General features: G+C 56.9%; 1 protein-coding gene across 1 annotated transcript; it reads left to right on the top strand.

The window, feature by feature from the left end:
* The first annotated feature begins 3,788 nt into the window (after positions 1-3,788).
* On the top strand, positions 3,789-15,513 carry HMX3 (H6 family homeobox 3). The gene is made up of 5 exons (XM_012723452.1): positions 3,789-3,846; positions 5,925-6,009; positions 12,938-13,034; positions 14,019-14,235; positions 14,840-15,513. Exons 1-5 carry the CDS (start codon positions 3,789-3,791, stop codon positions 15,511-15,513), a joined length of 1,131 nt encoding a protein of 376 aa, XP_012578906.1.
* Positions 15,514-21,144: the final 5,631 nt, after the last annotated feature.

Raw genomic sequence — 21,144 nt, 5'->3', positions numbered from 1 at the left:
CCGCCCTCAGACTGTAGGGTACAAAAGAAACCTTATTCTCCAGGGAGAACGCCCCATAAAGCTGGCGTCCAGATAACATGCCGCCTGACGTGCCCGGTGGTTCACCAAAGCTTCCCACTGACTCCAACAGCCACCAGGTGAGGGGGCTTCACCACGGCTGAGTGAGAGCCGGCCACCCGGATTCTCATGGAGGCTACTCACTGGCTCAGGTCACGGTAGAGACTGACAGGATTTTGCCTTAGTCGAGTAGGGCTGCTATACCAAAATGGTGTCGAGCGAGGACTCCAGCAACAAGTATTTGTTTCTCGTGCTCTGGAAGCTGGAGGTTCACTGTCAGGTTCCGTTGAGGGCCGGCCCCCTGGCTCGTGGACTGCTGCCAGCTCCTAGCTGAGTGCTCACGTGACCGAGATGACGCTGCAGCACCAGTCCCGTGGCGGCGGCTCCACCCTCATTTTCTCCTCCAAACCTTTTTTTTTTTAAAAGATTCATTCATACAGAACTGGGGTACAGGCCAGAGATGCAGAGGGTGAGAGGACTCACCAGAGACAGAGTGGGAGCAGAACAGGCAGATCTATGAAGTCCACTGCTGAGGGGCACAGCAGGCGGTCAGGAGAGGTCTGCTGTGCCATGTGGTCACCTCCGGGGCAGGCGGGAATTGAACTCATGCAGAAGCGGCTTTAGCTTCTCAGTGCCGTGCTTTAACCCGCTGCGCCACCAGGGAGGGCCACCCCCCAAACCTCTTTTACCTCTCAAAGGTCCCATCTCTGAATACCATCACAAGAGGCGGGGCGTGGGTGTTTGGGGGACCCAGCTATTCTTGGGGCTCTTAGGAGAGATGCATTTATAAATCACCCCGAGAGACACAGGTTGAACTTGATAGAAATAAATCAGGTATTTCAAATTTGAATTTTTTAAAAGTCAGATTTTCAAAATCGTTTTTACAAAGGTAGAATAACCTGGAGAATTTTGAAAACTGTTTGATAGTTTCATACCAATTTAAAGCTAATCTATATCCTGTGACCCAGCAAAACCTCTCCGAAGTATGCATATACTCACAAAAGATTTGCCTAAAAGTGTTCATAGCAGCTCTCACCTGGTAACAACCCAAATATATGTAGCAACAGGTGAATGCTAGAGGTCTAGCCATACAGTGGAGTCCTAAACAGTCAGAAAAAGGAATGACCCACATAGATCAACAACTCAGATCAAGTCAAAAATACTATGCTGAGTTAAAGAAGTTCCCCAGAGTAGCTACTGGAAGAGTCTGTTTATAGAAAATCCTATAACGGACAAAACTAATCTATGGAGACAGAAAGCAAGCAATGTTTGCCAGAGGCTGTGGGGAAGGGAGAGTGATTGCCAAGAAGCCGGAGGGAATGTTCTGGGCCAGTGGAAGTGGCTTTTATCTTGATTGTGGTGATTATACAGCCAGATGCATTTGACAAAGCATATGGAACTGTGCACTGTATGTTGGTGCATGTTTGTGGATGCAAATGACACCTCAGTAATGGCTGTTTTAAAGGCAAGGTGGTCAAGGAGTTGAAGAGAGCATAGGGCCGACCTTACCTGCCCCACAGTTTTGTGAGCTCACCAGGTGCGTAAACACAACCTTAACCCCTGAGGCTCAGCTCACCAGACCATACACAGGCATGAAGACTGTCGGGCAGTGCTAGGAGCAATGAGCAGGGTGGATGGGTGGGCATGTAACGTCCCTGTTATGTTCTTTGCCTAGATTTTTATGCCAGCGCAACATTTTTTTTAAAAAAAAAAGATTTATTTAGGGTCCTCCCTGGTGGCGCAATGGTTAGGATGCTGCACTGCAAGCCAGACATAGCCGCTTCAGTGCAAGTTTAATCCCCAGGAGGGTGACCCATATGGCACAGCAGACCTCTCCTGTCTCCACTGTTGCTCCCCTCAGCAGTGTATTTCATCTATCTTCCTGGGGTTCAGGCCAGAGGTGCAGGGGTGGTGAGAGGATTAACCAGAGACAGAGTGGGGAGCAGAACAGGCCAACTGAGGAAGTCCACTGCTGAGGGAGGCCCTATAACATTTTGTACTGAAGCAGAGATGCTTTCTGAATATCCAGGCTATTAGCCCTTGTAGTAATAGCAAGGAGCTTTTCCAGTTGCCTTTCTGCATTCGTAGTCACATTCTGGTGGCACATGGAGGTGCATCTCTCTTTAAGAGGACTAAATTTCCAATTTGATCATGAAAATAAATGCAAATTTTCTGGACTCAATACACAGACAACTCAGTTTAAAAATCTATTTCTTTCATGAAGCCTTCATTGACTGGCTTCTTCTTCAGGAACACTGCACTGTAGGCATCTGCACGAAAGGCCCATAGCTCAGCTCTATGTGCACGCCATCCTCTTCTGTTCCGGAACTTTCCATGTGTTTCCTCTGGTTCTCACTTCCTCTTTCTGTTGTCTTCTAAGGGGCTTAGGTTTCCCATAAACTCCTTCCCAAATCCACTCCCATCTTCATGGCTCCTTTCTCCTAACTTGGGCTTCTTGTCCTCCTAGGGTGAACAGTTGGCTTCTCTTCTCCTCCCTGTCAAGTATCTGTCAAGAGAACACAGAGAGGACCCAGGCTCGGGTTTGGGTCTCGGGTTGAGGCAGGTAGCCAAGTCACAGCTTCTGTGGCTATAAACCACGGTCAGTTTCAGCCTGGCACGCTGGAGTCCAACCCGCAGCCCCTGCAAGACCTGGGCTCCCTGAGCGCCCTCTCTGTTTCATGATCAAGATCTGGAGAAAGAGGTGTCTTTTCCCGCTCGATGTCTCTGCTCTGCTCCCTACCGCCTACTCACTAGCTGGGTAAGTCAAGAGCGGGCTCACTGGTATACTTCTTATGCTGTGCTATGAAAAGTGAAGTTTTCTTGTATTATTTAGTAAGGATACATTTTTGCTATTTTTAAATAATGAAAAACGTGTGAACGGTGCCTTCCCTACAGGCGCTCCATTACTGTAAATCGTAAAATAACACTTTAATGAGTAATATTCCTTCTTCAGCTCATACATCAAATATATGTCATCTTCATTGTTTAATTGACGCTTTATTCCTTCCATTAAGACACCAGCAGAAATAAATCTCACTTTCTCCCCTGTAGATGCAATCTCATTTCGATCACACGTGTCAGTGGAAGCAATAAAACATCAATTAAGCAATGAATTCCTGACAAATACATGGCATTTGGTGTATAGCGCTCCCCCAGCCCCCCCTCACATTTCCCCACAGCCAAGGTTTCCTGGCCAAGGCTGCTGTTCCGGGTTTCACTCTCTCAAATCCAAGGTGAGCTTCCTGCCCTGTCTCCCAGGGCAGGGCACACACCCGCCAGGGAGAGAAGCTGCGCGGACAGGAACCAGAACCCCACATCAGTGGTCTTGTTCCAGATGAGAAACCGGGTCTCGAGAGGAAAGAGCCCTTCAGGGTGTCCCAGACCCCTCCAGGGGCCACCCAGGCTGGAGGCAGGACGGAAGAAACTCACTGGCAACCACACTGACACACCAGCTCGCCCCGAGTTAACAAGAATGGAATCGACAGAATTCCCTGAGGTTGTGGTGGAGAGGGACTCCCGCCCACCCTGGCAGGAATGCAATTCCCTGGGGACAACAGTGGGGGGGGGGGTCAAGAAAATAAAAAATGGAAATTCCAGACAATCTGATGACAAAACATCTCGTAGGTATTCATCCAAACAATGTGGAAGTATTTATCGGTGTTTATGTGCACAGCAGCATCCTCCACCATTGCCAAGTCAGGGAACCCACACCAGTGCCCTTCAAAGGAGGAATGGATACAGAACGTGTGGACTATATCCTCCTGGAGCACTACACAGCTGCGAAGAAAGGTGAGATGGCAACATCGGGGACAAAGCGGATGGACCTTGAGGTGATTATGTTGAGTGAACAAAGCCAAAATGTGAAAGACAGACGTCAGATGGTTTCACTCATCTGTGGGGTAGAAACAACAAGCAAAGAGTAGCGGAGTAAATCTTGAACTCAGTGAGAAAATAGAATAGAATAACAGAGGGGGAGGGAGGGAGGGAAAACATGTCATTCTAGTATATTAGTATCTCACTCTGTTACTGGTCAAATAAAGTATATACATTATATAGAGATATGAAAAAGAAATCCACTTTCCACTCCACTCTTCGATGAATGCAGGGGCAGGGTAGGGCCCTGTGCAGAGAAGGAAGGACGGGGAGAAGGAAGAAGGAGAAAGGAAGGAGGGAGGGAGAGACAGTGGAGAAGGAGGATGCAAAGAAAGAACTTGAAAAAGCGGGGCTGCCTGGGTTTGTAGCTCAGGGAAGAGGTGCTCTGGTGGGCGCAGGGGTGAGCTGAGAAGGCTCTCTCCTCTCTCCAAGCTCCTTGAGTTGGTGGCAGTCTGCAATTTATGGGGGGTCTCCTAGGGACTGGGCGCCACGCAGGCCCTGGAGACAGGGTGACCTGAGTAGGCCCCGTCTCTGGCGCCCTCGGTACAGCTGAGGGGCCAGTGCCAGGAGAGATCAGAGCGCAGGATGCAGGATGTGAGCACAGGAGGGAGAGGGAGTCCTCCCAGCCTGGGGAGGCCAGCGGGGAGGGGAGGCCTCAGTAACACAAAGTGGGAGCTCAATCAAGAGTGCCAGCTCTGACTGCTTCACCCCTCCCCCCGCGCCTGCCGCCTTTGAGGGGGGCACTCCGAGCAGAAGGGAGTTTCTAGGCGGCCTGGCTGGGAGCCGAGTGGCCCGCTCTACTGACCCAAGGCTTGTTAAATGTTTGGGGGGCCCTGCCGCCTTCTCCAAAGTGAAGGTGCCTCCTTTTCCAGGAAAGCCTGTCGCCACTGGACATTGTTGGGGGGGGGGCAGCCTGAAGTGTCATTTAAAGGGATGTTTAACTTCCTCTCCCTGTTTCTGGAGAGCCATTTTCTGAGACATGAAGAATAATGGAGGAACTTGGCTCATTGCGCCAAATTGCTCCAATTTTCCCACAATCTCGGCCCCTGCACCACCTGCCCCCACCTGTGCGTCTGGGCGCTGCACGCTCTGCATTCGGACCTAATAGAGGCTGTTTGTTTGGCCCTGGCCCAAAGGCGAGGCTTGTTTTCAGGACAGAAGCTGCAGGAAAACCCGTCTGGAGGCCTAAGTCACAGCCAGCACTCATTACATAAATGACATATTTACACAATTGATCCCCTTGCTGCTGGGTAATTAATCCGGCATCGGAGATCTTAACGATTTAATTGTCATATGTTTAAACGGAAATGGTTGCCACAAATTTCCAAAGCCAAGGTGCTTTTGTCCTCGGATGAGAGGGTGGGGAACGCCTTGTCTCCACCCAAGCAGAGGGAAGGGGTAACTTTTATTACCCCGGGGGGCACCTGTGGCCCCTGTCTTAGGTGGTCTGGGGGTGACGGGGCTGGTGTGGAGGGAACCTAGATGCAGCAGTGATAGACTGGGGTCCCACGTCCACCACAGGTTAGGACAGTGCTGTTGGTCCAACCAGAGCAGGGGACCCGGCGCCCCACACCCCGCTGAGGCCAGCCCCCATGCCTTGGTAGTCTCTGCTCCCAGCTGCTGCCTGCTGGCCCATCTTGGGGTGCTGGGGCTGCTTTGCCGGAATGACCAGAGAGCGGGCCCCCCAGGGGAACTTGGCCTGAGCTGTGCCAGGCTTGGCTCCCTCCCCTCCCCACCCTGAACAGGCAAGCCGGGCCTCAGGGGTCTGCTTGGGGAGGGGGAGCTGACCAGCAGAGGCTGTCGGCCAGTGGCCTGGCTGGCCTGGTGCACTCTCTGTACCCCAGGCTCATCCCCGGCACACAGACGCAGCTCACCCCAGCTGGTGCCAGGATTGGCATCTGGGAGCCTGTGCCAGGAATTGGCGCTTCACGTGGAGTCTGCTTGGACACTCAGCGGCTCAGGCCGAAACGATTCCTGTGAGCCCCATTTTACAGATGGGGCTATTGAGGCCCACAGCGTCAAGGCCTATGTCCACACTCAGCCCCCTCCCCGGCACCGGTGGAGCTCAGCAGGCGTGAAGTGAGTCACCTTGGCAACTGTGCCCCACGGGGTGACTCGGCGTGGCTGCGGGCACCCAGAGGAAACGGCGCAGTGACGGGTGAGCGGAGCCGGGTGGGTGGGGCAGCAGAGCATCGCGAATCTCAGGGACGTTTCTATGTTTAGCCAGAACACAACTGAATTTCAGCTTTGGAATAATCACTGAAGTGCACTCATGTGGGAACATTCTGCGTATGTTCGAAATCCAGAAACACTTAATCTGGAATAAGGTCCAGGATATTCTGAGTAAGTCACAGTCCACTCAGTCATCGCTTTCCTTAGGTGACTGGTTTCCTCTGTTTAACATATCTGACCCCAGACTTACAGGGATCCCTCTGTGTCAATCAGCTCTTGCCTCCTAACAAGCCAGTGGCTTAAAGTGACAAGCATTTATGTTCCTTTTTATTGTTTTTTTAAAGATTTATGTATTTATGTACACGAGAACTGGGGAACAGGCCAGAGGCGCGGGGTGGGGTGGGGGGTGGTGAGGATGCGCCAGAAACAGAGTGGGGAGCAGAACAGGCAGCTCAACTGAAACACACTGCCGAGGGGAGCCATGGGGAGACAAGAGAGGCCTGCTGCGCCCTGTGGGTCACTCCCTGGCTGGGGTCAAACTCATGCTGCAGTGGCTGTGGACAGCTTCATGGTGCTGAGACTTTAACCACTTGAACCACCAGGGAGGCCCCCACTTATGGTTCCTTATGATTGGGAACTGGCTAATGTAGGCTGAAATTGGTAAAGTGACTTTCGAGCTGAGTGTCCAGCTGGACTGGCTTCCCACCGGGGGCTGGACTCAGGTCTGTTTAGTCTGGGGCCGGGAGGCCAAGCAGAAAGGACATGAGCTACCCCAGGGATATATTCCTTTCACTTTTATGACTTCAAAGGGCAAGGTCCACGGTGCAAGTGGACCTCCTGCAGCACGCAGACGGCCACCCCACTGGCCCAAGCAAATCCAGAGTGAAGACTCACACACTGGTAAATTCAAAGCAAGTCCAAGGTCAAGCTGGAGAGCCACGGGTGGGAAGTGCAACCTTCCCATGTGTGGTTGGCTATCTTGCGCAGCAACTTAATCTATCATCTCTTCAAACAAGATTTTTTTTGTGTGTTCCCCAAATTATTTCTGGATTCTAAGGTATATGTGCTTTTGTATTTTCTGAAATTGCGGTGTGAACTACAGTAAATACGTACATGTATTCTAGCAGTTTTTTTTTTTTTAACCTAAAAACTTGTTAGTAAGTTAACGGTGCATTTTATGATTGGCACCACCTTAGAATCATAGAAATTCAGTAATGAGTGGGCACCCTCCTGGATGTTGCCACCTCGGCACTTCAGTTATTCCTGTGTCTGTGTGGCTACTGAGGGCTGGGGACCCACGGCTCTCCCTTCTCAGTGAGTCTCAAGCCTAACCCACACCGTCTCCCACCCCCGAGGCCAAGTCCCTGGTTCAGGCCCTCATCATCTCACCCTTAAATTATAGCCAGAACCTCCTGCCTGGTCTCCCACCACCAGGCTCACCTGGATGGCAGACTTGCCTTCAGCAACTACAGTTCTGGTCCTGCAATGGGTTCTAACACACCCTCAGGCTCCCTCTTGCCAAAAGAATATCTCAGCTCTGGGCCCTCCCCGGTGGCGCCAGGGGTCAAGTCTCAGTACCATGAAGCTGTCTGCACCCACGGCAGCAGGAGTTCCATCCCGAGCCAGGGACTGACCCACAGGCACGGCAGACCTCTCCTGACCCGCCCGCTGCTCTCCTCAGCAGTGTACTTCGTCGATCTGCCTGTTCTGTCTCTGGTGAAGCCTCTCAACCCCCCCCCCACCTCCTGCCTGTACCCCATCTCTTGTGTACATAAATAAACAAATCTTAACAACAACAAAAACCAAAGAGCAGCTCAGCCCCCAGTCAGTCCTGAGGGCCCATCTGCCTTTACCGCTAACTCACCCCATCGCCCCTATAGACTCTCCCCTGCACCCACAGGTCACCCCACCCTCTACCTACAAGTCTCTGGGTCTCCACACATGCTGTGTGCCCCCACCCTGCCATGCTGACCCTCACCTCCCAGCCAAGCTTGTTGAAATCTTCTTCAGCTTGGAAACTTGTTCTTTTTTTTTTTTTTAAAGATTTATTTATTTGTGCATACAGAACTGGGGTACAGGCCAGAGGCTCAGGGGCAGTGAGAGGCTTCACCAGAGACAGAGTGGGGAGCAGAACAGGCAGATCGACGAAGTACACTGCTGAGGGGAGCAGCGGGCGGTCAGGAGAGGTCTGCCACACCACGTGGTCACCTCCGGGGCAGGTGGGAATCGAACTCATGCGGAAGCGGCTTTAGCTTCTCAGTGCTGTGCTATAACCCGCTGTGCCACCAGGGAGGGCCAGGAAACTTGTTCTTTTTAAATGCAGTCTTTAAAAAAAATTATGTTTAGTGAGGCCATGGCAAATCAATGAAATTTGAGGAAGATAAATAAACGCAAGTCAGAATTCACTGAAGGGGTAAAAGGTGGAGGAGAATTCTGCACAGGCCTGCTTGGACATCCAGCAGGGCCGCTCTGTCATTGAGGTCATCTTGTGACAAACATCAATTAAAAGGAAAGTGGGTCCAGGTGCACCCCCCACCCCTCTGCTAAAACCCTGCCGGGAGAATTCTCTGCATAGGCCCAAGGATGAATTGACAGACATGCTGGGCCAAGAAGCCAGGGCTAGAGAGCGCGCGCACTGGGTGCTGTGCTCACAGGACGGTCATCTTTAACGACAACATGAAATCAGTGCTCTCTTGGGTTAGGGTGGCGGATACTGACCCCAACGGCCAGAGGAGTCTCTGTGCCATGGGCTGCAGTCGCTCCGCTGTACCCATCTGTCAAAGTTCATCTATGTGTACCCTTAAGATGCCTGCCTCTTAAAGCCCCCGACCTCATCTCCCAAACCCTGGCTTTCAGCCCCCGCCACTGTTGCAGCCCTCCACCCATCAGGCCAGGGACTCAGTTCCCACTGGGGCCTGCGGAGTCCTGTGAGCTTGGCAGCTCTCACTGTCTCCACATCCACCTGCTCTCCATGTCTCCTGCCCTGACTTCTGAAGACTACACCTATCTCCTGGTGCTCCTGAACCTCACCTTCCTGCCGCCTCACTTAACCCCTGATTCAGTGGCAGCCCCCACCAGGCCCCTCTGCTCTCCTTTAAGTTGGTGCGCTAACACTGGCCACCCTCACACACTTTCTATTTGACCTCCACTAGAACGGAAGCTCCGCGAGGGCAGCGTGGGCATCCCAAGTGCCCAGAATAGAACCTGGCACATATTAGGCGCTCAGCAAAGCTCTGTGGACCACATCGTGGCAGCCTTCTTGGTAGGAAGCAGGATGTGTTTGGGGGACCCCTGGCCTGTCTCAGTGAAGTGAGACCAGAGTGTCTGTGTCCACGACGGGCCCTGACACACCGCAGGCGCCCACTGGGTCTGGTGCTGTTCACCGGGGGCCGGCCCAGGAGGGAGAGCTCAGGCTGAGACCTTGTACGGCCTTTTCCACCGTGAGATTCCACGACCGGAAGCAAGGGCTGCCTGCCTTGCTGTGCTGGTGCAGTTACTTTGCTGTGTCCGCCGTTTAGCTGACAGTTTAGTGTCTTGTCAAAGGTCACAGCCAACGATCAGCTGGAGCACACCAAGGAGTCAGAAGCAAAGCTCCACACGTCCTGTCCCCTGTGAGAACTCGAAGCTAGAGAGCACTCGGCAGCGAATGCGGCTGGTGGAGTCCTGGCTGCACGGGAAAGATGTGTTTAAAATAACAGAACCAGGAGGGGGAGGGGAGGGCCGTGCTAGTTTGCTCTGGGCGCCTACATTTTCTTTAAGAAGAAAAGGGAGCTGTGCTAGCTTTCTGGGGAACTCCTACGAAAACAGATTTCTGGTCCCCCCTGGGCTCCTCCCCTGGAGGGGATGACAGGACACAGCAAGAGCGGCCCTGGCACCGTGCTTGCTGCCTGCCCTGCGCAACCCTGGCAGCTGGGTGCATCTTCACGCCCCACCTCAAGGTCAGCAGGGGTAGGATCCTCCATCCCCCTCCCACACCCCACCCCCACTGCTTTTTTCAGAGCCTTGGTCCTTAGCCCAAAAGCCAAGTCTGGCAGCTTCCCTGGCAGCCTTGGAAGAGAGGGGAGAGGTGTCTGCAGGAGAGACACGCAGGCCAGGCCGCAGCAGCCGGAACTTGCCCCAGGGTCACTCCAGGCTGGTGTCCCCTCTGCCTCCAGACCGACAGTCTGCAGGTCAGGAGGGTTAGGAGGTAAAATGTGACAGTTGGCACCATGCAGACTCCGTAGGCTGCTTGTGGGGCGCCTGCCTCTGTGCCTGGGGGCCCTCAGCGGCAGGACTAGCCCAGAGCGCCCCTCTGGCTCCCACTTCAACATCCCGGGAGAAGTTCCAAGAGCACCCTTGGAGGAAGCAAAGACTGGGGTTCTCATCCCTGGGGGACTCACTACTCACCACCTGTGTGCACCTGGCGGTGGAGGAGGGAAGGCCGGGGAGAGGTGGGCACTCATCGCTAGCCTGCTCCATCGAGTCCTCTGGCTCCGAGGTCCACTGCGCAGGCAGGCGCCTGCTGTGCACAGGTGGTCACCTGGTCACCTCGGAAAGGCCTGGGAAAGTCCCCTCCAGGGTCCTCCAGGGGCCGAGATCCCCTTAAGTTCTGTAACACGTGGTCGCCAGAGACCTCAGGCTCCCACCAACTTGTTAAAGCTGTCTTGGGGCTGAACAGACTCTCTGCGTGCTTCTTAATCAGCAAAGCAAATTCTCTGCAAGGGAATTGTGAATCGTTCATTCACTTTCCTTCATCCACTGAAGCATGCTGGGGTCACAAGCCTCACTGAGCCCCAGCTGGCTGACTGGCGGGGCCTGGCAGCCGCCCTCGCCCTTCCAGGAGCTCCCCTGGAGACTGCAGTCCAGAAGGGAGCCTCCGGGGTGGGTGACCAGGGGCCCAAAACCAGGATCTGGAAGGGTGGGGGGTGGGGGCGAGGCAGGTGTGACCTCTTCTTTTGGCGGCCAGGTAAAGATCGGCTGAAGTGAGCAGGCGATTTCTCTCTCTGCTTTCTCTGCGAGAAAATGTGCTTTTGTTTTCCAGTGAGGCCGGCGGCTTTTAAACGCTGCGCGGGGGGCTGCGCTCCGCGGAGCCGGCAGGCTCGGTTTGGACGACGCCCCATAGAGGGCGCTGTTTGCCCGACTTTGAATGGAGTCGTGGGCGCCGGCAGAGGCGACACCCTGCGCCAGAGGGCGAGGGAACCCCGCTCTCCGCGCGGCGGCCCCACACAGAAGCCGAAGGGAAGAAAAACTCGCTCTGCACCTCGCGGTGCAAGCCCAGCGTCACTAAAACTCAGGGGCCAGTTGGGGTGCTGACACTGAGAAACTCCTCTCCCTAGTCAAAACGCGCGCACAACACCCCACCGCCTGCGCCCCCCAGAGCGGGAGACAACCGGAGAAACTGAGTCTGGGGAGCGGCTCGGCAGGCTAAAGAGGGGGGCTGTTGCCACTCGTCCCCCCCGAGCCTGTGCACCTTCTAGTCACCTAGCAGGTCAGCCGGAACCAACTTTTCCAAGCAGAACTTTTCGGCAGTCTGCAGGCACTTCTCTTCCCCGAGAAAGGAGAAACTTCAGCTCGTCTCAGTGTGAAGGCGGCTCCGTGCGTCAGCGCTCTGGCAGGTCCGCACGCGCGCTCGGACGGTGGCGCTGCCGCAGCGCGCGCGCTCGGGCGTCGCGGCCTCCCCGCGCAGCCTCGGCGCCGGCCGCGGGGACCTTAGCGGACAGTCGCGTGGAGCTCCCGCTGCGGTTGCAAAGAACAGGACTTCTGGGTGCCCGGCAGCGGTTGGGTGACCGTGGCCCAGTCCCTTCTCTCCGGAGGGAAGCCCGTTCCCAACTCTAAAACCGTGTCTGAGACCCGCCCTGCTGGAGTTTCGGGCTGTCGTTGATGCCAACTCCGGTTTTGGAGGGGATGGCGCTTGTGCTGTCCAGCAACGCCACACACCTTGGGGCGTAATGAGAACTGTTTACGGGCACAACCTTTACCATATTCGGGGGTCCAAAGCAAACAGCGGCGCTCCAGACTGTACTGGAGGTTTGCAGAAAGAAGCTTAAACTTGCCGGTGGAGATTTTGTGGTGTGGGTCTGAAGCCCCGGGGTGGGGGGGGGGAACTTCCCAGAGGGGTCCGAGGCGGTCCCATTTGCCTACAGGGCGACCTGTGTTGGGTAAGGATTGGCCGAGCCTGGCTAGAAGGGCTGCCAGGGGGGGAGCGCCGGGGCCACACAGAGGCCAGGGCGGGTGCTCATGTGGGTGGCGGGAGTCAGGGTGCCTTCGCCACCTTTGACCAGGGAGCCGTTTCTTGGAAAGGGACGTCAAAAGGAAGTCTTCTTTATTTAATGTTTAAAGGGCTTCTCGAGCGACTTGGGGAGTCGTTCATAAAGCCAAGGGAGTCAAGTCCCTTTCGCCAGCTGTCCCTCGAGGCCTACCAGGGTGGCCGCCATCGGGACGTGCTGCGGCCACTAACACCCGGCCGCGGATAGGGTGCCACTGTGCCTTCGGCTCGCATCGCCCCTATGCAGCGCGAGGCCGGGCCAAACACCGGTCGGAGAGCCTTGGCGAGGCAAGCGCTGACTGCGATCAGGGCCCGAGTTGATGGGCAAGCTTAGGTCGGGGCGGCCAGAGGAGGAGAGGAGTGCACTTTGGGGCGCATGGTCGCCGCAGCCCCAGCGCGCCTCCGAGGGACACGCGGGCAGCAGCGGTTCTGCGCGCACACGGGGGTGCTCGGAGACGTGCACCTACTTTTTTCTGCAGGGGAAGGCTCACTCTTCGGTTTCCCAGGGCTAAAGGCCAAGGCCACTTGGATACCTGAGCCGGCGGACGCAGTGCAAGGACTGGCGCCCCCACCCCCATTCCCTTCCCATAGACCAGACCGTAGGTGGGGCGCCCAGACCCCCCTCTGCGCGGTCGCACCCTTGGCGGCAGGCTTTGGGGGAAATGCTGAGGCCGCCGAACCTGAAAGGGTAGGAAAGTGCCGAGTGCGCCGCGGGTCGGAGGTCGCGTCCTGCCTCCTGGGCCGGCGCTGCCGGCCCCTCCAGCTGCGTGGGGGCGGCGGACCCCTCCGCGCCCCAGGGGGCGGGGGAGCGGCAGCTGCGAGCGCGGATAACCCCTGGGTGACCCGGGCGGGCCCGGCCCGCCCCTTTCCCCTCCCGCAGGCCAAACGGCTGGAAGCGGGTCCCGGAGCCGCAGGGGGGAGAGGGAAGCGCGGGCTGGGGCGCCCGGCTGTCAGTGCGCTCCGGCCGGGGGCGCCGCCCGCTCCGCGTCCCTCGCTCGCCTCCTGCGCTCGCCAAAGCGCTCCGAGTGCCTCTTTAGCGGGAGCCAATATCCTTTTGTGCTAATAGGCTTGTCCTCATTTGCTGCCTAATTGGACTATATAAAGCCAATAACAGGCGGGCTCTTACAGCCCGAAGCCAAAGCGCCAAAATCCGAGGGAAGGCAAGGAGGGGGCGGTGGCGGAGGCGACTGCGGGGCCCGGGCTCGGCTGCGCCTTCGCCTGCCTAATCCCATTTGCCATTGTACGCGCCCAATCGCCGTATACTCCCCGCATTTAACTTGGATGACATTTTGATTTCATCATTAGCATCCGGCGCCGGATTGACGCAGCCCCGAGCCGGGGACTGCTCTTGCCGCCTCCTCCCCGGGAGCTGCAGCCGCCGCCGAGCCGCCCAGCTCCGTGGGTTCCGCGGCAGGGCCGCTCCCCGCCCCTCTGCACCCCTCCCCCATGCGAGCCCGCCCCGGCCGGGTCCTCACCCCGCCCTCCCGCCGCTGGATTTGCGCCTCGGGCGGCCCCCGACTTTGCGCCCCGTAGTTGAGTTCCGTTTATGGTCTGATTTCCGGCCGCCCGCTCGCTCGCCCGGCCGCCCGCCTGTCCCGCGCCCTCCCTCCCGGGGACCCGGAGGAGTGGGGACCATGCCGGAGCCCGGGCCGGACGCCCCCGGCACCGCCAGCGCGCAGCCCCCGCCGCCGCCGCCGCCGCTGCAGCCAAGGGGGCCCTGGAGGGCGCCGCGGGCTTCGCGCTCTCGCAGGTGGGCGACCTGGCTTTCCCCCGCTTTGAGATCCCGGCGCAGAGGTTTGCCCTGCCCGCACACTACCTGGAACGCTCCCCGGCCTGGTGGTACCCCTACACCCTGACCCCCGCCGGCGGCCACCTCCCGCGACCTGAAGGTACCGACCCCTTTGAACTTTCCTTGTCCTCCCCGCGCGCCGGCCCCACCCCACCCCCGTGCTGCCCACGGCAGGAGGGACCCGAGCCCGCCCGTCCGCTGTCTGGCCAACTTCCTCCTCCGGCCCCGGGCTGGCATCTCCTGCCCCCGAGCCCGGCTGTGCTGCGCGGGCGTCCAGTCCCACTTGGTGAGAAAAAAAGTGGAGTTGGAGCCTCGGGAGCCGCCTGCCCGGGGAAAGGGCCCTCGGCCGCACTAGGGAGGATTCGGGCGCCCGGGACCGGGGTGCGGCGTGGCTAGAGGGAGCCCCCGGGCGGGCCCAAGCCGACGGCGGCCCCTGGCGAGGAAGCAGAGCAGAGAACCGCAGCGGCGGTTGCGGCGCCGTCCGGGTCCCTTGCCCGCCCTCGGGAGGAGGGGACCCGGACGCGGAGCCCCGACTCGGGCCCAGCGTGAAGGAGGGGGCCCGCGGGAACCGGAGGCCTGGAGGGCTGGGACCGGGAGGCGAGAGGCGCGCGCCGGCCGAGCCCGCGGCCCCCGGGCCGGGCCTCGCTGAAGGCTGTGTCCGTGTGCCTGTGTGTGCGTCCGTCCGTCTGTCTGTCTCTCCCCAGCCTCGGAGAAGGCCCTCCTTCGAGACTCCTCCCCGGCCTCTGGCACCGATCGCGACTCCCCGGAGCCGCTGCTCAAGGCCGAGCCCGACCACAAGGAGCTGGACTCCAAGAGCCCGGACGAGATCATTCTGGAAGAGAGCGACTCGGAGGAAGGCAAGAAGGAAGGCGACGCGGCGCCCGGCGCGGCCGGGGCGAGTGTGGGGGCCGTGGCGGTGGCGCCGGGCGCCGAGGACTGGAAGAAGGGCGCCGACAGCCCCGAGAAGAAGCCCGCGTGCCGCAAGAAGAAGACGCGCACGGTCTTCTCGCGCAGCCAGGTCTTCCAGCTCGAGTCCACCTTCGACATGAAGCGCTACCTGAGCAGCTCGGAGCGCGCCGGCCTGGCCGCGTCGCTGCACCTCACCGAGACGCAGGTCAAGATCTGGTTCCAGAACCGCCGCAACAAGTGGAAGCGGCAGCTGGCGGCCGAGCTGGAGGCGGCCAACCTGAGCCACGCCGCCGCGCAGCGCATCGTGCGGGTGCCCATCCTCTACCACGAGAACTCGGCGGCCGAGGGCGCGGCGGCCGCGGCCGCGGGGGCTCCGGTGCCCGTCAGCCAGCCGCTGCTCACCTTCCCGCACCCGGTCTACTACTCGCACCCGGTGGTGTCGTCCGTGCCGCTGCTCAGGCCCGTCTGAGACCCGCGAGGGGGGGGGGGAGCCCGGCCCCTTCCCAGACCCCGGAGGAGCCAGGGCCGGGCCGAGGGCGCCTCGCGGTCCAGCGGCCTTCGGGAATGGGGCTTCGGCGCGCAGCCCCGGCCTCTCCTCCCCCAGTGGGTAGCGTTTTGTAAGTATTTGCAATGCATTTTCGTGCAATTCACCCCTAACGGATTTGAGGCGCTTCCCTCTTACTTTTGGTTTGGGTTTATATTAAGAGAGAGCAGGAAAAAAAAAAAAAAAACAACTCCCCAGGTCAAATAATTTCGGCTGAGAGCTTTTGTAAAACGTGCAACCTTCCTCCATATTTGCATTGAGCAGTGGCTTTTTTATTTTATTTTTATAGGGAAAGTAAGCGCAAAACTGGAACCCCTCTAATTTATTAATTTTCCACAGAACTATTTTCAGAAGTCCAGAGGGAGAGAAATCACATAGCAGTACTCTTATTTCTGGATTTCTGGGTGTGGTTCTTCTCCACCTCCAATCAGTTCTCCACCCCCATCAGTTAGCCTCCCCAGTTTTCAAGAATCTGAGAGCCTCTCAAGAACCGGATTCAGGCCGCTTTTTTCTCCCACAGAGGTCTATGGAGGTTGACCTCTTCGTCTGTCCCCCTTTGTGACTGAGGAATTCTTACTTGTTTAAAGGGGAAAGACAAGGCAGCCGAAAACCAGAGTTCTGGTGACTGTAACAGCTCTACTCTGGCCTACGTGAATGGTCTTATTTATTAGTAGCATTTATTTGGGGAATTTCATTTGTTGGTAAATTATTATTACTACTACTATGACTCTGTTCCCCGACTTGAACGAGCAATTTCAGTATTTTTTTGAACCCTCCAGCTTTTCTCTCTGCCCCTCTTTTTTACTCTGCAGTAACAGTTATAATTTGACCTGTGCAATATTGTACAAAATGTCCTGAGAGCCTTGCTTCTTCACGGGGAGAAGCTGCGGTTTTCACTGTTTGATCCTGGTCATTAGTCTAGGAGGAGAAAAATCAAGAAGGGGGAAAGAGGAAGGAGGAAAGCCCAGATAGGTAGCTATGCTCAGAGGAGTAAGATAGGCATACTGGAGCGCTTTAAGTGAAGGACAATCAATTTAGGAGAATTTTAACTTATTTGATAAATGTACAGATTTCTTGTAAAGTTCACCCTTAACTCCGCGGGGCTCCCGGCTCTGCCACCTGGTCTGTTTTCTTTCTGTGAGCTACACCTGTTGTTCTGCGAGAGTTTGTTTCCCCCTCACTCCCTCACTTCTGCCCTGGTTCGGTTCCTTTTTAAGAAAAAGAAAAAACACACAAAATATTGTTACACTGAATGGTGTCGTGAAATTGAATTAATTAAAAAGAAAAGAAAAACCGAGCGTTTCTGTTGCCATTGTGTAACTTGGGACGGTCTTCCCAGAGCAGGTGTCTCCCAAACTCTTTCTGCCTCGCTCTCCGGCTGCCTCTAGCCAAGCCGACCTGGACGCACATCCCTGTGACCCAGAAGGCGGCGAGACAGAGGCGGCTTTGTTCGCGACCGGGGCGGCTCTCCTCCCAGTATCTTCCGCGGCTTGCAACGCCTGGCGAGCAGGGAAGAATGCGGGTCGGAAGCGGAGAGGACCTAGGCTTATCTGCTTTGCGAAATTGAGCGAAGCGACCGCCCCCGGCTCAGGGCAGCTGTTTTCTACCGCGCAAGGCTGCGTCCTCGCGCTGGATCTCAGGCTTCGCTGCTGGGCTGGGCGTCCCCCGACAGCGGTCTGCGCGTCTGGAGCGCGGTGGCTCCGGTAGCGTCCGGGGTGGGGGAGGGTGTGGGGGGGGAAGGGATTCGTTTTAGACTTTGGCTTCAGCCAATCGTGAAATTCAACTGGGTTGGGAGAGGTGAGAGGGAAGCCCCCCGGGGGGTTGCCGGGCCCCAGGGACGGCGGCTCCCCGCTGCGGAGAGGGGGGCTTCCGCCTGGCTGGGGGCGCTCTCCCTTGGCTGGTGTGTGGCGCGGTCCTGGTGTGTCAGGAAACAGGTCACTGACTTTGGCAGCGGCACCCGAGGGGATCCATCGGCCCGCCGCGGGGCTCTTTTCTGCCCACCGGCGCCCTAAAACGTCAAAGGCGACTTCTCCCTGGCCCTGCCCGAGTCCAGGCCGACACCCGGAGGGCCGCGCTAGGGATGTGACGCCCGTGCACCGGCTGGTGCTGGGCGACTCGGGTGGCGCCCACCCGCAGGAGAGGTTCGCCTGCGGGGTTCGCCCCTGGCGGAAGCAGGTGCTTGGGTACCCCTGGCAGCCGGGCACTTGGGTCAGAGCGTCTTCGCGTTTGATTCTGGGAAGCCGGAGGAGGGAGATGAGGAACCCAGAGGCCTTGAAGACTTCGAAGAGCACAGTGCGGGGAGCGTCCGCTGGGGACGCGCTCTCGCTTCCTCTCGTTGGGCTCCGCTAGTTCCTCAGACCCTATGGACACAATCGATTCCACTGTGGCTGAAACGTCGAATATCGTTTTCTATCAATGGGAAACTTCCCCCCAAACAAACCGCCATGCTTATCTGTGGCAAAATTTTAGTCTCAGTGAAGACAGATTTCCCTTCATTTTCCTCGGGGTTGAAATGAAAACGGGGGCATGTGTCATAAGTGAAAAATAAACAGAAAATCGGGGTCAAAATATGTCGTTCCTTGTGTTACCTGCAAACACCGTGATGCCTTTTACTGTTGGCAATACTAACTGTGAGGCGGGCCAATAACAGCTCATTAAAAATAATGTTGCAATAGCAAACACGTCCTTAGATTTTACGGCCAGAACACGATGTTATCAAACTCCAAGAAAATACTTCTTTATTTGTGTTTGGATTCTAGAAAACGGTTCTCGACTGACCCAGTCTTTACAAAGTCGAGAAATAACTGGTTCCCTGTAGACATAGTTTATCCTTTGTCCTACTCCCCACTGCCTCCACTTGGTCCTACTGGGGTGCCCTGATGCCTGGGGTCAGTGCATGCCTCCCAGGAGTCATAGCACATGGGGTGGGGGGAGACTGGGGCAGTGGCACAGAAGTCGCCTGGGACGGGAGGAGCTGTGAGTCTAGAAGCGGAAAACGCCCACTGTCCTCTAATTGGGTGGGTTCTTGGTATTTCTCAGGGCAAGGGATGGAGTTGAGTCAGGGCGCTGGACTCGGAGCACAGAGGCGCCTCCTGTGAAGGAACCTTCGTGAGCACAACTGCAGGTCTCTCTGTGGCCTGAGAGCCAGGAGAGAGTAAGAAAGTGTGTGGTGAGACCCTCACATCCCAGAAGCAGGCTGGAGTCATCTTTGACCATAGAGGACCCCCGCCCCCCAGGGGTTGTGGGTGGCTGCTGGAGCCACTCACCACAGGGGGCGATCTGGGGGAGTGGAGGTGGTTCTGGGAAACCTGAAAAGAGGGCAATCTGTATCTCCTACTCTCAGACACTCAACTGACACCCAATTTTGTCCTTTCATGCTCTTCTTCCAGATGGTGCACCCCACTCTTCTCCCTCCAACTTCAGGCCCATCCCTAGCTGTACCCTCAATTAATCTTCAAGTCAGTGCACATGACATCAGCTTCTTGGCTATTTTCTTTCTGCACCACCGGGACAGACACGCCCGCAAACAGCACACCGGCTACACACTTGAGCTAGGTCCCTACACGGCTCACCCAGGGACTCCTAGAGCCTCATCTGTGTGTTCAGCATCCTAGTGATGTTAATGCACAGCCAGACACACTCGCTGGGGGAGACCCTGATGCAGGCTCTCACTGACAGCCCCAGACTGAGGCAAGCTAGGAAGAATCCGTGGAAGAGATGGGCCGTGAGGGAGATGGCGCTACACCTCTGAGACAGAACCTGAAATCCTCGCAAGGATCCTCGAGTTTCTTCCTCACAAGCTACCTGGAACAAACTGGTGGAGCCTGCCGACCCCCCAATGCGGACCCCAAACTCATCCGCTAGGACTTCACTCTGAGCTGGGATCTCAGATGTGCGCTCTGAGTGCCAGCGAGCCCTGAGGCCCTGGGAGAGCTCCGAGCCGCGCCGCGAGCTGTTTCATTTGGCAACACAGATGTATTTCTTTTATTTGGTAGTAAATAGAGCAGGTGTGTGTACCCCAAACAACACCAAGACAGATAAAAACTGCCCCCCCCGCCACTGGGCGCTTATTCTGAGCCACGGCGCCCCGCTCCAAGGCTCCTGGCTCCCCAGAGCCAGAGGCCAAGCCCCCAGAACTGGGCGCTGGAGGGCAGAGCTGGGAGACAGGAGGCGAGCAGGTTGGTGGAATTGGCTTTCTCTCCTCCCGAGTCAAGGTGGTCCTGCCAGGGTCTGAACAACATGGGGGAGGGGGTGAGCAAAGGGGGCCCAGAGGGCCACCTGGCCCTGGGCCTTATGGATCTTTGGGGAGGTCTCACGCGTGGGGTGTCTGGGCCTGGGCCACTGCTGCTACTTCTGCTTTTCTGTGCACGGGGCACTAGATTTCCCTGGCAACGCCCTTTGAGGCTGGCAACTTTTTGGGTGTGGCCTCACCTGCCTCCCAGACTCTGTTTTGCTCCACCTCTCTCTGGTATCCCGTGTGTGACCCAGTGACTCCATCAGGACACCTCTCCTGGTGATCCCCAACTTAGCCTTTGATAGCCAGCTAAAAATAGACCCCTCTTGGGGTGGAGTGGGGAATGGGATCAAAAACGGTGGGGGGAGGGAAATGCATTGGACTTGGTGATGGCTCATGGGAGATTTTGGTGATGGGAAACCCAAGGGGATTGCAACTGAGGCGGGAAAATGCACAAAAACATGTAAAAATAAACTATTATAAAATTTTTTTTAAAAAAGACCCCTCTTGGGTCATCACTACAGGGTCAAGATAAAAGAACCATGAGTCCCATAGAAACCCCCGTCTGGGGTCCACAGTAAAGCGGGCAGGGTCAGAGGATACAGCCCTCTCCATCATTACAAGTGACCCCCAGCAGCTGTCTGCGAGATTCCACCTCTGGTCTTCCTGCCCACTCTGTGCCCGATACCCTCCTGCGCACAAGCCCTCCTGGGCTCTAGGGTATGAGTTAGGCAAGAGCTAGCTGGTGCATGCATTTGTGTGTGCTCTTGGTGCGGGCTGGGTCTGAGGGTGCAGGCCAGGTGTTGACCCTTTGAACTACAAACAGTTGGGGGCAGTGACACAAGAGAGGAAAGAGCGGTGAGGCAACCAGGTGAGGTAACTAAGGGGTCTTTCGTTTGGATCCCTGCCTGGTGCCTCCGACAGATCTTGAGTTGTGATTTGGGCTGCACTGGCCCCCCCTGCCCTTGTGCCCCTCCCACGGAATCTCCCTGAAGGCTTAGTGGGTGGGAAGAGGCTGCTTCTGGGGAATCAGGTTTCAGACCACAGCACAGCCCTAGCCCTCTCTGAGGGCCACCTATCGGTCTGGGATTTCTCCCATCCTTGAGCTGCCGCCTCCCCCCTCACCCCCACCCCCAATCCAGCAGAACTTCATTTGCGTGCAGGCAGTTTCAGAGGCCTGGTGAGGGGTGTCTGGGGGCCGTGTGCCTCCTGGGAAATGTCTCCGGCTAAGGTCTCTCACGTGCCCAGCTCCCACCTTTGGCTGTAACTCCAGGTGACTGTCTTGGTCCCAAATCCGGGTCACCAGCGTTCCCGGAGTGTCC

The sequence above is a fragment of the Condylura cristata genome, unplaced genomic scaffold (genome assembly GCF_000260355.1).
Source record: "Condylura cristata isolate star-nosed mole 26May11 unplaced genomic scaffold, ConCri1.0 scaffold00011, whole genome shotgun sequence".
NCBI lineage: Eukaryota > Metazoa > Chordata > Mammalia > Eulipotyphla > Talpidae > Condylura > Condylura cristata.
Note: the sequence above shows the minus strand (reverse complement) of the source record. Positions and strands in the feature narration are given on the sequence as shown.